The sequence below is a fragment of the Pipistrellus hanaki genome (genome assembly GCF_964339955.1).
Source record: "Pipistrellus hanaki genome assembly, chromosome: 1".
NCBI classification, from domain to species: Eukaryota; Metazoa; Chordata; class Mammalia; order Chiroptera; family Vespertilionidae; genus Pipistrellus; species Pipistrellus hanaki.
Genome location: NC_140503.1, coordinates 79,748,703 through 79,764,963, shown reverse-complemented (window position 1 = coordinate 79,764,963; position 16,261 = coordinate 79,748,703). Strand labels below are relative to the sequence as shown.

The 16,261-nt window shown below is 39.2% G+C and overlaps 1 protein-coding gene across 1 annotated transcript; it reads left to right on the top strand.

Moving 5' to 3' along the window:
• The first annotated feature begins 5,904 nt into the window (after positions 1 to 5,904).
• Positions 5,905 to 14,877, top strand: DTD2 (D-aminoacyl-tRNA deacylase 2). The gene is made up of 3 exons (XM_084875219.1): positions 5,905 to 6,080; positions 9,430 to 9,499; positions 13,823 to 14,877. The coding sequence occupies exons 1-3, from the start codon at positions 5,970 to 5,972 to the stop codon at positions 14,146 to 14,148; spliced, it is 507 nt and encodes a 168-aa protein (XP_084731345.1). The 5' UTR covers positions 5,905 to 5,969; the 3' UTR covers positions 14,149 to 14,877.
• Positions 14,878 to 16,261: the final 1,384 nt, after the last annotated feature.

Here is a 16,261-nt window from a genome sequence, read left to right as displayed (position 1 = left end):
GACTTATGTCCCTAGTTCCCTTCCTAAAGGGTCACCTGGAATTGGCTGTGCTTCTTGGCAAGCCAATGCCTTCATCTAAGTGTCTATGTAAGTCTCTATCTACAGATGCCAGACTCCATCCCTTTCTCCCTTCAGGCTAACCTTGAGACTGCAATTTAGGTTTTTACCTATGCCGCCATATTGGTTTCTCCCAGGCTAACCTTGAGAAAAACAGCAAATTCCAACAGAAGGGCATCTAAAATATATCTGACCAATCAATACTCCTCAAAACTCTCAAGGTCATTAAAAAGAAGGAAAGTCTGAGGAACTATCACAGTCTAAGGAAACATGATGACTAAATGTAATGTGATATTCTGGATGGGAATCCAGAAAAAAAATTTCAAGAAAAACTAATAAAATCTGAATAAAGTATGGAGTTTAACTAATGTACCAGTGATGGTTCCGTAGATGTGGCAAACACATACCAAAGGAATTTGAAATGTTAATAATAGGGGCAAATGGGTGATGGGTAAATGGAAATTCTCTGTACTACCTTTGTAACTTTTCTGGAAATCTCAATCTATTCTAAAATTTGAAGTTTATTTAAAGAGAGAACTTAAGGTGCTATACATTTATAGTCAAGTAAGGAATGCTGAAATAAATTTACAAATAAATGCAAAACTGGTAAAACTGGTCAATCTGCACTGGGTAATAGTAAAATTTTACATGTTTATGATAGAAACAATTTTTTAATATATTTTGTTGATTTTTTACAGAGAGGAAGAGAGAGAGATAGAAAGTTAGAAACATCAATGAGGGAGAATCATCAATCAGCTGCCTTCTGCACACCCTCTACTGGAGATGTGCTCGCAACCAATGTACATGTCCTTGACTGGAATTGAACCCAGGTCCTTTCAGTCCCCAGGCCAACGCTCTAACCACTGAGCCAAACCGGTTTCAGCATGATAGAAACAATTTGCTTACTATCAATGATGAAAAAATTAACTTCTATCTCTACAAGTTGTAAGACAGCCTAGTCAAAGACAAATCCTATGATGCCCCATATGGCTATCAGGTAATCTCCAGAGGTGTTAGCTTTCCAGTCAAAGGATATCTGGAAATCTCTTGTCCATTTCAAAATATTTCACAATTTTTTTCTTCAGAGCACACAAAATTATAAAAATGCCTTACAACAGGATGGCCTAACTTGATAAAACAACCAACAGAAGGAGACAAATATTCAAAAGGTTATGCATCACTTTGCTAAGTTATCACAATACTATGAACTGAAAAATAACTCAAATGTCAAGATAATTCATCAGCCTACCCTGAGGAAGTCCTACAGACTGCCAAAGAGATACATCATTGCCTTAAAGGAAAAAGCCCTTGCTTTGTTACCTAGGCAACACACCAGCTTATGGTACAGTAATGAAATAGGAATTTTTTTAAAAAGTTGACCGAACAAAAGAGCAATCAATACAAGGTTCCAAACTAAATTCTATCCCCCACCTGGTTGCACAAACTATCCATGTTGAAGACAGTCTCAGCTTTTAGGTGGAAACTTGCATTTTCCCAAGCCTCACATTTCCATATGAAGGGGATTCAACTGTATTGACCCTTGTGGCCCCAGTTTCTGCCTCTGTAAGAAGAGGCCCCGTGACAAATATATGGTTGTGGTTTGGAATATTTGCCCTTACACTTTTTATTTCAGGCTCTTATTTGAATCTGTTTGTTTCCTCTTTCCTCAGTCTTAATGCATGTGGCAAGTGGCTTGAAGCCAAGTTTAACGTGGGTCTTTCTCACCTCAGTTTCGATGCCTGGTAAAAGAGCATCTCTCTCTCATACAAATTAGTAAAGAAGCCACAGGGGGAAATATGCTGATCGCACCCTATGTGAGAACTTCTGCTCCAGTCACAGCAACATTTCTTATAAATGAATAAATTAGTATTCTGGTCCTACCCCAATTCATGTGCATTTCAGTTAGTGTGAACCGATTTCTAAGAACCCAATCACCTCCCTGAGCACGGAAGAACTAAATCTCTGAGCTTTGTAGTAGGGGGCTAGATTTCCTCCAGCCTCCCCTAAGATGAAACATCTATCTCTTCCAGCAGCACTTCTACTGATTAGCATACCCTTAGGTCAGGTCTCAGATAAGAGGCTCATTTTAGAGCTAAATCTTAGTAAAATTTCCTCCGCTTATTTTGAAGACTATGAAACAGAATATAGTTCCTTTCTCTTTCCTTTCCTCTTTACAATCAGGAAGCTTAGCATCAATTGTAAAGGATCTTTTAGAAATTGTTCTTAAATCTTTCATATTTGTGGAATACTTTTGAATATTAAAATTTGGGTCAGCCAACTTGGATTATTTTAACAACTTAAAACCTCTAAATAATCCTGTTGGGTGTTGCTTAGTGTTTGAGCATGCACCGCACACCGAAGGGTCCCCTGAGTCACCCAGCACATAACTTGGGTTGCAGGTTATACGCTCACCCTGGTTGGGGTGCATGCAGGAGGCAACCAATTGATGTGTCTCTCACATCAATGTTTCTCTATCTCCCACACCTCCCTCCCTTCCACTGTCTCTTAAAAAAAAAAAAAAAAAAAGTCAACGGGAAAAATATCCTCTGGTTAGGATTAACACCAAAAAGTAATTAATTCATTTTGAAAAAACACCTCTAAGTAAATTATTCTACCATTGCAGGGGGCCTAGAATGCATTAATAATTAACCCATAATCCATAGGATCCCCTTTCAGCATTGTAGAGCTGTGAGATCTATTCCTGCCCAGACTGATTTCTTATATACTCAGGAGGCAAAGCTCGCTATGTCCCAGTGAATCACTTCTTCCTTCCTTTCTTTTTTTTTTTTTTTAAATAAATAGTATTATTCTTTTTTTAAAATATATTTTATTGATTTTTTACAGAGAGGAAGGGAGAGAGATAGAGAGCTAGAAACGTCGATGAGAGAGAAACATCGACCAGCTGCCTCTTCCACACCCCCTACCGGGGATGTGCCCGCAACCAATGTACATGCCCTTGACCGAAATCGAACCTGGGACCTTTCAGTGTGCAAGCCGATGCTCTATCCACTGAGCCAAACTGATTTCGGCTGTTAAGTACATGTCCTTGACCAGAATTGAACCTGGGACCTTTCAGTCCGCAGACCGATGCTCTACCGCTGAGCCAAACCGGTTTCGGCCACTTCTTCCTTTCTTAATGCTATGCTTTGCCTTTGATGTCTAACATGAAGGAAATTGTACAACATGCTCCTTCATGACATTACATACTATGGACATAATGTTTTGTAACAAAAATTAAAGTTATGCCGAAACCAGTTTAGCTCAGTGGATAGAGCGTCGGCCTGTGGACTTAAGGGTCCCGGGTTCGATTTTGGTCAAGGGCATGTACCTTGGCTGCAGGCACATCCCCGGTAGGGTGTGCAAGAGGCAGCTGGTCTATGTTTCTCTCTCATCAACATTTCTAGCTCTCTATCCCTCTTCCTTCCTCTCTGTAAAAAATCAATAAAAATATATAAAAAAAATTAAAGTTATGTTCCTGTGGAAACTTTGCTACATACTTTATCATCTCAGTACTATAGTCAAGAACTAATCTTATTTATTTCCTCCATTATGATTTACTTTACAAAATTCGATTTTGTTTACTCCTAACATTTTACTATTTTAGTGTATGTATGTCTTGCCTTCTTAAATTCTTTGTGGAATGAGTCTAGATGCTCAAAAATAAGTAAATAAATAAAATAGAGAAAATAAATACTTTCTCTTCAGTGCCTACTATCTACTGCCCTCTGCAGGAAGAAGGAAAAATATAATAAGTGAGCCACAACCTATTAATGTACTACCTATAGTAGTGTCCCAGAGATCCCTGCCGAGAGGAAGAAATGTTTAAAGTAATTGGTGATCTTTAAGATGCTAACCATTACCAACCAGACTCCATCTATTCACAGGAAATATTTTCCACTTTGCTAAAGTCCCTTCATTATGGAAAGATCTCTGGTAACCACATACCCTATTTTCAAAAGACCTCCCTAACTCCTGTACCCATATACAAACAGACATCAAAGTCCTTCCTGACTTTAGGTCATTGCTAAGGGCCTCTATGTGAAAATTCCTTATGCCTTATAAAACTTGAGTCTGGAAGTGAAAAAGAAAAGAGACTCAATAGTTATAATGACATAAAGGTACAGACATTGTCAACCTCAGAGAGAAGGCAGGGGGGGTAGAGATCAACCAAAGGACTTGTATGCATGCATATTAGCATAACCAATGGACACAGACACTGGGGCAGTGGGGGCTTGCCCTCCGGGGTGGGAGTGTTTGAGGGGGTGAATGGGGGGGCGGGGGTGAGACATGTAATACTTTAAACAATTTTAAAAATGTACAGACAACGTAACTTGTCTGTGCTTTCCAAATGTCAATGAATGTTTTAAAATGCCAACCCCTGCAATGCAGCAATCAGAGATAATGTGAGATTTTGCTGTTCGTTTTCTGCAACAAGTGTGAGGCAGCTGCAAGACAACCAGCAAACAGGCAGCTTCAATTTTGTGTAGAAAAGACTGTTGATTATGCATGGATTATTTTCTTCCACCACACTACTTTGTATGTATAGCAACACTATCAGTGATGTCACCTTCTAAAAAACAACAGGCCTGAATGTATAGGCACATTGTGCCAACAGCCCAAATCAATGACCTGGGTAATGCAATCAGAGTAACACCATTATTTCTCCTCTAAATCCTCCCAGCCCATAGAAAAACAATGCTAATCCGATGGATGTTCAAGGAATATGTTATGTGGGAAAGGAAACCAAGCCCTTGGTTAATTTCATTTAAATTCTACTTACAGGAAACACATCACAGAATTGAATATCAGTGTGTGCTGTATGTCGTTTTATTTTTGTATTAGTAGCAAGTTAAAACGTTTATTAACAATCCCACACATTCTTGGGTAAGAATATTTTTAGCAAGGATGTTTTCTAAAGGATTGATCTCCGGCCCTAGGCAGTTTGGCTCAGTGGGTAGAACCTTAGCCTGTGGACTGAGGGGTCCTGGGCTCAATTTTGGTCCAGGACATGTACATCGATAGATGTTTCTCTCTCCAAGAATCAATGAAAAAAAGATCCTCGGTTGAGAACTTAAAATTTTTTTAAAATAAAGGATTGATCTCCAAATGTGTATTCACATAGTATACCAAAACTTTCCCACAACTGCAGCATCAGAATGATTTGTAGCATCCTTACAGTGGAGGCAGCGTTGTTTTATTGTTTGGGGTAAAAGAATTTTTTCTGGAAAGTTATAGCTTTTAGTTTCATCTCTGCTTACATTTTGTGATTCAACTGATTCTATTTACTTATCTTCATAGCCTAATATGGGCACAATATGGATTTAAGCAGATTTAATTTTTTTCAATGTCTGAAAATTTAGGGAGCCGATCTAATAAGTCTTTTCACTCGTTTAAAAACATACACTGGGTTGAAACTGGTTTGACTCAGTGGATAGAGCGTCTGCCTGCGGAATGAGAAGTCCAGGGTTTGATTGTGGTAAAGGGCATGTACCTTGGTTGCAGGCACATCCCCAGTGGGGGGTGTGCAGGAGGCAGCTGGTCGATGTTTCTCTCTCATCGACGTTTCTCTCTCATCGACGTTTCTAACTCTCTCTCTCTCTCTTCCTCTCTGTAAAAAAATCAATAAGATATATTAAAAAAGAAAGAAAAAACATACATTGGGCACCTACTAGAGAAGCAGGTAGGTGTCTACATCCTCTTAGAAGACCTCACGGGAGTCAGCCCAGGGCCAGGCAGAGGCCACGCCCCCGTGAGGGCGGGAGTCAGCCCAGGGCCAGGCAGAGGCCACGCCCCGTGAGGGCGGGGCCCCAGCCATCAGGACGCCACACCCCGCGCCCTCCCTGCGCCGGGTGGGTACAGTCTGCATCGCACGCGGCCGGCCGGAACCGGTGGGTCGCCGCGCGGGCGCAGCCATGGCTGACGGCGGCCGGCCGCCGCAGGCCCGGGCGCTCCTGCAGCAGTGCCTGCACGCCCGGCTGCAAGTGCGCCCCGCCGAGGCAGACTCCGCGGCCCAGTGGGTGGAGGTAAAATGAGCCCAGTGCTCCCATTATCCCCGGGCGCCGCGGCGGTCCTTCCCGCGCGGTCTCTGCGCCTGGTTCGCCCCCTTCTCCCCACGTCTCTCTAGGGGCGGCCACGTGGCCCAGCAGCTGTTGCGGGGCGGCTCAGGACTTCCGGCCGGTCTGCCCAATCAGCCTGCCCTCAGAGGCCGGCCTGGCCCCGCCCTGCGCCTCGGCCCCGCCCCTTTTCCCTCCACCTTCCGCCTCCGGAGGCGGAGCCTGTCCCCAGCCCAGGCCCGCGGCTGGTGTTTGAACTTGCATTCACCGCAGCCTGGGTGGACTGGATACTTGATTGTCCCAGATCACTCGCTTTAAAAGAGCCTTCTCCAGCCCTCAGCATTGCTGGGCTGAGATGGTCCGAGTTTGTTGGTTAAATTTGTTGCAAATATTATTAAAGGTCTGTTTTGACTTGATTTTCCCTTTATGTTGACAGCAGCCGGGTCAACATAGAAGTGATATTTTTTCCAAGAAAGTTATTTTGGGAGTAAGATGAAATGAGAGAAATGTTAGTTTATAATGAAGACTTTTTAAAGGTACTCAGAAACTTTAATAGAGGAGCATCGCATTTCCTGCTGATTTGATCCCAGATCTAGCATTCCTTAACACAATCAAAGTCATTTTAAATACTGCCCATAAACGATGGTATGTGGCTGATTTTTCTTAAATCAGAATCTGTTACCCTCTGCCAAGTTGGAAATACTTATAAACATTCCTATATTTCCCCCTCCCTTTTGCTTTCTAAATATTCATGTTTCTTACTCCTTGTTTTTGTTGTGGCCTTTTCTGAGATCTTGATTTCTCTTACATATATTGAAATTTTATTCTCTTTACTAGAGGCCCAGTACACAAAATTTGTGGCACCAGTGGAATCCCTAGGCCTGGCTGGCCATCAGGGCAGATCTGTGGGGCAACCGTGGGGTGATTGGGGGGGAAGGGGCACTTGCACCTGCCTTGGCTTGCATCTTGCATCCACCATCTTCTTGCCAGCCCTGCCCCTCTCCCCTTTCCCAATCCCTCCACCCTCTGCTGCAGCCAGTTAGGACCTGTGGGCTGGGGCAGCACCTGCGTTGAGTGTCTGTCCCCTGGTGGTCAGTGCGCATCATAGCAACCAGTCATTTTGCTACCATGTTTCCCTGAAAATAAGACATCCTCAGAAAATAAGACCTACTTACAGGTTTCCTTCTGAGAGAAATATAAGGCATCCCCCTGAAAATAAGGCCCCCCTAGGCTAAACATGAGAGATTTGGTCCATTGATTCTGAAAGAAATGGAGTCACAAGAAATTCACCAGGAAATTCAGGAATTGGATTGTTATGATGATGTTCCAGAAGATGATGACATAATTATCATTGAATAAATGAGTAAATTCTTGATACTGTAGGATTCACAGTTTGTCTGGTTTGTGTTGACAACTACCGTACTACTGTACAGTATACAGGTAATAAATTTCCTTTATTTTCATTTAACAATAAATGTGTACCGTATTCTTCTTCATGGAAAAATAAGACATCCCCTGAAAATAAGACCTAGCACATCTTTGGGAGCAAAAATTAATATAAGACACTGTCTTATTTTCGGGGAAACAGGGTAGTCGGTCGATTTGCATATTAGGGTTTTATATAGATAGATAGATAGATAGATAGATAGATATTTGCCATCTTATCCAGAGAATTGACTTTTTATAGTTGCCTCATGGTACAGTAAATCCCAAACTGTTAATCCTTTAGATTTCTGCCATGCTTCTTTTTTTTTTTTCTTTAAATATATTTTATTGATTTTTTACAGAGAGGAAGGGAGAGAGATAGAGAGCCAGAAACGTCGATGAGAGAGAAACATCGACCAGCCGCCTCCTGCACAACCCCTACTGGGGATGTGCCCGCAACCAACGTACATGCCCTTGACCGGAATCGAACCTGGGACCTTTCAGTCCACAGATCGATGCTCTATCCACTGAGCCAAACCAGTTTCGGCTCTGCCATGCTTCTTTACCTTTTCATATTTTTCATGCCACATCTCCTTATGCAAAACCACAAATATTTTAGCAGCCTTCCAAACTATCAGTTTGCACTTACTAACTTTAAATCTATTTTAAACCTTTCTTTTTCACTCCTACTCATGGTTAAATTAGTATAAAGAGATAGTTAAAAAGTAAATTCTCTTCTCTTTCTCAAGCATCCTCTCCCCTATTCTATTATCGAAAGTTCTAATTTTTTAAAAACTTGTTTTAATTGTCAAAAGATTTGAAGGTTATTTTGCATTTTTAGTTTCATTTATGTAGAGCTTTGCTGTCACAAACTAATGTTTTCCTTCTTAGAAGGTGAACTTGTTTTAAGCTACAGTGAGAAATATTGTACTTTTATATATATTTGATATGTTTATACTGAAAGAAGCTGCAAGGCAAGTGATTCTGACTTGAACAGGGGAATTTTAGGTCATAATTTAAGATCTATTATTGGGCCCTAACCGGTTTAGCTCAGTGGATAGAGTGTTGGCCTGGAGACTCAAGGGTTCTAGGTTCGATTCTGGTCAAGGGCATGTACCTTGGTTGTGGGCACATCCCCAGTGTGCAGTAGGCAGCTGATCGATATTTCTCTCTCATTGATGTTTCTAACTCTCTATCCCTCCCCCTTCCTCTCTGTAAAATAATCAATAAAATATATTTTAAAATAAAAATAAAACATAAAGAAATATCCAAGTCATTATATAAAACAAATAGCTTATGATCGCCGTAACAACTTCGTGATGTAGAACTTAGTATCATAAATGCAGTTTCCAAAGCCTAATAATGATGTTTGTTTAAAGCATTAACAATAACAAGAAATGGTTGGAAGGTTTCTTGGAGTTTAGTGAAATAAAATCAGACCCTTATTTTTATGATCTGCAAGTAATTTCATGATCTATTCAGGAGGAATAGAGTGATGATGTCATCAGCTAGGTATATGAGATATAATGCAGATTCATTTGGTGTTGAATAAATGGGGCCCTGCAAACTAAATGTGTCTGTCAGTCTTACTTTGGGGGAGGAAACTAATTCATAGTCTAATGATTTTGATGAGAAGTAAATGTTAAAGGTAAAACTTGTGTTCTTCACTCTGTTGGCTGTATTTTAAACTTAATTTTCTGAAACAAATGATAATTGAGGAGATTGAATATTGGAAAGATTTTGTTTCCTCAACATATTTAAGAAATCAATATTGTAAAAACCTACTTCTCTTTTGCCTTTAAACTTTACAGTTGTGAAATTTTATCCACTTCCCTCTTTATCTCTACATAGAAGTTTCTTTCTAATCTGTGTTTACTGTGGTGATTTCTTGTAGATTCAGAGAGGATTAGTGATCTACGTGTGCTTTTTCAAGGGAGCTGATAAAGAACTTCTTCCAAAAATGGGTACGTTTTGATGTTGATTCTTTTTTTTGAGTGAGAATGTGTAGCAACAGATAGATAAGTTTCCAGACAGGGCAAAAGGCACAATCTTAAATTTACTGGCATGTTGTAAATGACTTAATTCTGTACTGCTGTTGACTTTAGCTGTTTGCCTATTCCAAAGTTTAAAGTTAAGGAGTGTGATGGAATTCTTTAAAACTATATGCAGCAATTCAGATGGCTTATAGAATTGTGTAAACACACACATACACACATACACCACTGAGATTCAGCTAGGGATACAGAAACTTGTTGGAAACAGGGTGGCCAAGTATAGGGAGAAACAGATGCTGCATTTTGTAATATAGTTTTCTTATCTCCCAGAATCCCTATCAGGAACATGTAGGTGACATGGGATGCATAAGATGTGGCCCCTTCAAATCTGGATAGCTCAGATTGGCATCATGATTAAGGGAGAATTTATATTAACGCTTTATGCATTTATTTGTAGAAAATTTGTATAAATACATCTGATTATTGAACCAAGCTCAGTGTCATTACATCCACATCATCCAGGGGCAGAGAAAGCAGAGGCAATGTTTAAGCTCTCTGAACAATAATTGACCTGCCTGCAGCCTTTCAGTGTACTGGATGGTCCATAGCATTGCCCATCCTTTGTGATACTTACGTTCATGTAGTCTCAAGACAGTATTTCATATAATGATTATGCCCCCAAAACCCTAAAATAATGGTGCTGTCCCCAAATTGGGGACAGGTTATATTCTCTTGATGAATGAAGGACAGTACCCATTAGTTCGATTAATACGACATAAATTACACAAATGGGTAGTTGAAGCATGCAGAAGCTAAACTAAAGAGCTTCAAGTAGTGGATCTCCAGGGTAAATAGATCATTGAAGAACAGCTTAAACTAACAGCTAAAACCCCTAGAGGGAATTTTATACTGAGACATCGAACATGTTTGACAATTTGTCCAAGGATTAAAACTAGACTTAAGGGACCTACAATAGGTGGGAATGGAAAGCCAGGAACTGTAATGGTTTAAAATTTTAATCTGCAGAATAATAGGGAGCTTAGAGAACATGAAATAATGGCTCCTGTTATAAAGGGTTATTTACCAGAACCTAATTGGGAATTATACATTCTGTCCATTTTCCTGAGTTAATATTTTGCCTTGAATTAAATCTTTATTGATCATAAAATAGTATAGTAGAAATCTTCAAGAACAGGAAGAGAATTTTTGTCATTGTGATGTAAGATTAATGTCCTAAAGTTGTGTGTGTGTGTGTGTGTGTGTGTGTGTGTGTGTGTGTGTATTTTTTTAAGCTGGTTCTTTGTTTATTTTATTTTATTTTTTTAATATTTTATTGATTTTTTACAGAGAGGAAGAGAGAGGGATAGAGAGTTAGAAACATCGATTAGAGAGAATCATCGATCCGCTGCCTCCTGCACACCCCCTACCGGGGATGTGCCCGCAACCAATGTACATGCCCTTGACCAGAATCAAACCCAGGACCTTTCAGTCCCCAAACCGACGCTCTATCCATTGAGCCAAACCGGTCTCGACTATATATATATATATATATTTTAAAACATATTTTATTGATTTTTTTACAGAGAGGAAGGGAGAGGGATAGAGAGTTAGAAACATCAATGAGAGAGAAACATTGATTAGCTGCTTCCTGCACACTCCCTTACCGCAACCAAGGTACTTGCCTTTGACCAGAATAGAACCTGGGACCCTTGAGTTCACAGGCTGACACTCTATCCACTGAGCCAAACCGGTTAGGGCTGTTTTTATATTTTTTTAAATGGATCTTAAGTTATAGGATGAAATGAACCAACCACATCCAAGATGCATTTTGTTTTATAGTAGTCAAATCCTGTATGCTTCCAAAAATATCCTCCTGAGTTCACTTTGAATACATGTATAAATTGTGGTGAATTCCAAACACTGAGGAGGTTCACCTTAACTCTTCTAATGAATAGTTTAACACAAAGCTTTATATATCATAATCCTCAGTAAAGAACTATGACTGTAAGAATCACATTCTGCTGGTGTCAGTTATAAGCAAAATAAGTCCATCTATATGGATAGCATTAGCTTGTATTTCCCTCTATTCCAGAAGGCAAAGGAAGCTTGTATGATGGGATTCTCTTAAACCCCACCTCATACTTATTACATGGATTCAGATCTTTCCAATCAAATCATGTGCCCTTGGGAACGTAACAACCAGTTATCTCCAGAAAGTCTGAAATAGCATGCCTAGCAGATGTGCCAAATCTTCCTCAATTCATCTTCAGTATAATTGGCCTGAGATCCAGGGACCTTTCAAAACTGAACTTTCTGTATACATCATTAGAGATACTTGATTGATAACCTGTCTTGGGATCGTTGAGTTTGCAACATGCCATTAATTCATTACCTCATTTTAATTCCACTTACTGACAGTTTGTATTTATATTATATTTATTTCTGCACACTGATATTTGTATACCAACAGCATTAAATGAATTCTCAATTATAGCCTCTAGAGGTAGGTGTGTAGAAGGATAATAAATTGTACTTTCCTCAGAAAAAAATTATACTAACCTCTCTGGCCTTGTATTCCAAAATTACCGCTGTTACTAGCCTGAGGCCTGGATAGCTAGGGGGTGCGTTCCACTGGAATGAAGTGCTCTGAAGAGTTACAGTTTCCTTAGAAGCAGTCAGTCCATGCAGCAAAGTCCTATTTGTAATGGAGAACAGCAGTGATAGTTTAAAATAGGTGTAAGTTAAGTGAAAATTGATAGTGCTTGCCCTGGCCAGGTGCACATTCGGTTGGAGCATCATCCCATGCACCAAAAAGGTTGCAGGTTCGATTGCTGGTCAGGGCACATACCTAGGTTGTGGGTTCCATCCCCTGTTGGGGTGTATACAGGAGGCAACCAATCATTGTTTCTCTCTCACGTCCATGTTTCTCTCTCTCCCTTTCTTTCTTCTCTCTCTCGAATCAATTTTAACAAACACACATATCCTCCAGTGAGGATTATAAAAAGAAAAAAGAAAGAAAATTGATAGAAATTCATTTGGATGGTCACCTTGGCAGATTTTTACCAGATTAATTTCCTGATTTGTTAAGTGAAGCAATCATACTGAATCCTTAGTAATATTTACTACAGACCCCGTGATATTGAAAACATTGAGTAGCCCACCAGAAAGCATACTTTTTCAAGCCAGATTATTGGAGTATGAGTTTTACAACACTCTGAACAACTGAGCTACCAGGCCCAGGGCTAATATCTATAATTAAAAAAAGCAAAATATGCTAATTAGACCATTCGTCCTACCGGACGACCTGGATGAAGCTGGGCTGGCTACGAGGGAAGCCCGGGTTCTGAGTGCCAGAGGGAAACCGCTGCTGGCACCTGGGAGGAGGAATTCTTGCATGAATTTCGTGCATCGGGCCTCTAGCAGAATTTGGTGCTTTATAGAGGAGGATTTATCACTGTATTTTTTTAATACTATTTGCTTATGAAATGTAAATGGAACAAGAAGGCAAAATCTTCTCATGTATCCTCCAGGGGCAACAATATAGGGTGTTCTAAAAAAAAAAAAAAGTATACACACTTTATCAGCTGACAAAGCACCTAATTTTCACTTCTTTTCACATTTAAGTGATTTGAAATAATGCAGGAAGCCAGACTAAGCTTTGAACAAAGAGAATTTATCCTAAAACATCACTATACTTTTTTTATGGGGATACATAAAAGATAAAGTTTGTAACACAAAACCTGGCAAATTAAGAGCACACAAACATTGAACGAAATGATTCTCGATGTTTTTTATTCCATTGCTTCAAGTTATCAGCAGTGCCTGGACCAGAAAGGCCATCAGTTTGAAAACAGGCATTGACAAAAAAAAAAAAAAAAAAAGTATTCATCTTCGTAGATTCTTTTAAACTTTAAAAATAAACTCTATGTAAATAAACTGGCTTTTTAATCATTCCAAGTGTGTTACACATTTTTGGGGACACCCTTTATTTTGAGGTTTCAGTATACAGTTATTTTAGTTCTTTCCGGATAAACTTATTGTTAGGAGATCTTAACCGCCAAGTCACATTTAAAGCTTTATGCCATTTTCTGCTTGAAATTTGCCTTGCTTTTCATTCTTTGATCTTTTAGCTTAGTGAAGCAGTTTTTAAAATCTAAATAGAGACTTCGGGTAAAAAGCATGAACTGAAAAAGTGGGTTTTAAATAATGAGATTTGCTGACTAGAGAATTGTTGGTTTTCTTCTCTCCATTTGTTTTTCACTTCTAAACATTTTTCCCTTCTTCCCCACCCAGTGAATACTCTGTTGAATGTGAAATTAAGTGAAACCGAAAATGGCAAGCTCGTCTCCATATTGGATCTACCTGGCAACATTCTTATCATTCCTCAGGCCACCCTTGGGGGGAAAGTGAAGGGAAGAAGCATGCAGTATCACTCTAACTCTGGGAAAGAAGAAGGGTTAGAACTCTATTCCCAATTTGTGCTTCTCTGTGAAAAGGAATTGGCGGCGAACAGCAAGTGTGCCGAAGCTGGGGTGGTGGTGGAACATGGCACTTACGGGAACAGGCAGGTGCTAAAGCTGGATACCAATGGACCATACACACACCTGATTGAGTTTTGAGAAATTAAAACTCTCTACAGATGTTTCCTGGTGTGAGGTGATCTGGACTATAATTAGATTCCCCCTGTCCCCCTTCTTCTTGAATATGATAATCTGAAGCATTTTTAGACAAGAAAATCCGGGTCACATCCAAACTCTGCAACTTGCTAATTGAATGAACCTGCCAATCCCTTGTACTCTGGATCTCAGTCACCTTTCATTCTGCTTTCCCCTACATTTCGACTTGAGACTTTGAGAAATGCTTTCTATTCACTTTATGGTCACTGTGGAAATGTTCTAGGCTGTATGTTTTGCAAACCAAGAATTTTGTGCAATCAAGAAAAATGTATTTCTTACGCCCTCAAATTTATGTAGTATATAATAAAAATAACTTAAAATTAGTTAAAATCCAGCACAAACCAATGATAATCTTCTCAGTTTTGTTTTACTATTCAGTTTTCTATATTTTGAATGAAAGATATGCAATTTACTATTACTTTTAATACCTATGAAAATGTAGTATAGAAATGTTGCTTTGTATTATAATATTACTTTCCAAGGGTATCCAAGTCTTTTTAAATCATTTTAAGAATCGTTATTTGATATAGGAACAAGGTATGAGGAATTAAAAGTTGTTTTTATTTACTATGTCAATGAGTTGCTATTTTCTTTCTCTCAGTTTTTCCAATACAATGTATGTCTCATTTTTTTTCTCTTTCAGTTTTTAAAAATAAATCTTTATTGTTCAGATTATTACAGGTGTTCCTCTTTTTTTCCCCCTCCACCTGATTCCCCACCCTACCTCATGCCCTTACCCCCCACCACTGTCTTCATCCATAGGTGTAAGACTTTTGTCCACACCCCTCAGACCCCCTTCCCCTGAGAATTGTCAGTCCACTCCCTTTCTATGTCCCTAATTCCATTATATTCACCAGTCCATTCTGTTCTTCAGACTTTTTTTTTTTTTTTTAATATACTTTATTGTTTTTTTTACAGAGAGGAGGGAGAGGGATAGAAAGTTAGAAACATCGATCAGCTGCCTTCTGCACACCCCCTACTGGGGATGTGCCCACAGCCAAGGTACATTCCCTTGACCGGAATCAAACCTGGGACCTTTCAGTACATAGGTTGACACTCTATCCACTGAGCCAAAGCGGTTTTGGCCAGACTTTTTATTCACTTGATTTTTAGCTTCACTTGTTGGTAAGTATGTATGTATTTATTTATTTATTTATTGGTGTTCATAATTTTTTTTATCTTTACCTTTTTCTTCTTCTTCCTCTTTGTAAAGAATACACATCAGCATTTCATGTAATCCTGGTTTGGTGGTGATGAACTCCTTTAGCTTTTTTTTTTATCTGTGAAGCTCTTTATCTTACCTTCAATTCTGAATAATAGCTTTGCTAGGGAGAGTAATCTTGGTTGTAGATTCTTGCTGTTCATCACTTTGAATATTTCTTGCCACGCCCTTTGGCCTGCATAGTTTCTGTTGAGAAATCAGCTGACAGTCATATGAGTACTCCCTTGTAGGTAACTAACTGTTTTTCTCTTACTGCTTTCAAGATTCTCTCTTTGTCTTTTGCTCTTGGCATTTTAATTATGAAGTGTCTTGGTGTGGTCCTCTTTGGTTTTTCTTGTTTTGGGTTCTGTGCACTGCCTGAACTTGTATTTCTTTCACCAGGTAGGGAAAGTTTTCTGGCATTATTTCTTCAAATAGGTTTTCAATATTTTCTCCTGGGGACCCCAAAAATTTGGATGTTGGTATGCTTAAAGTTGTACCAGAGGCTCCTTACATTATCTTCATATTTTTTTCTTTTTGTTTTTTTCATTGGGTGCTTTTTGTTTCCTCATATTTAAGATCTTTGGTTTGATTCTTGGGGTACATTGATATATAGTTGAGTTTCTGTACATTCTTTATTTCAGACAGTGTATGCTTAATTTCTGACTGGTCTTTTAACTTTTTTTTTTTTTTTTTTTTTTTTGCATTCTCATTAAGGTCCTCAAAGGTCTCAAGTTTCTCTGGTTTTTAGAAGATTCTTGAGTAACCTTATAAATGTGGTTTTGAACTCTGTGTCATCCCATAGTTTGCTTTCCTCCATTTCTTTCTTCTGTGACATGCCTCTGTGTCTCCACC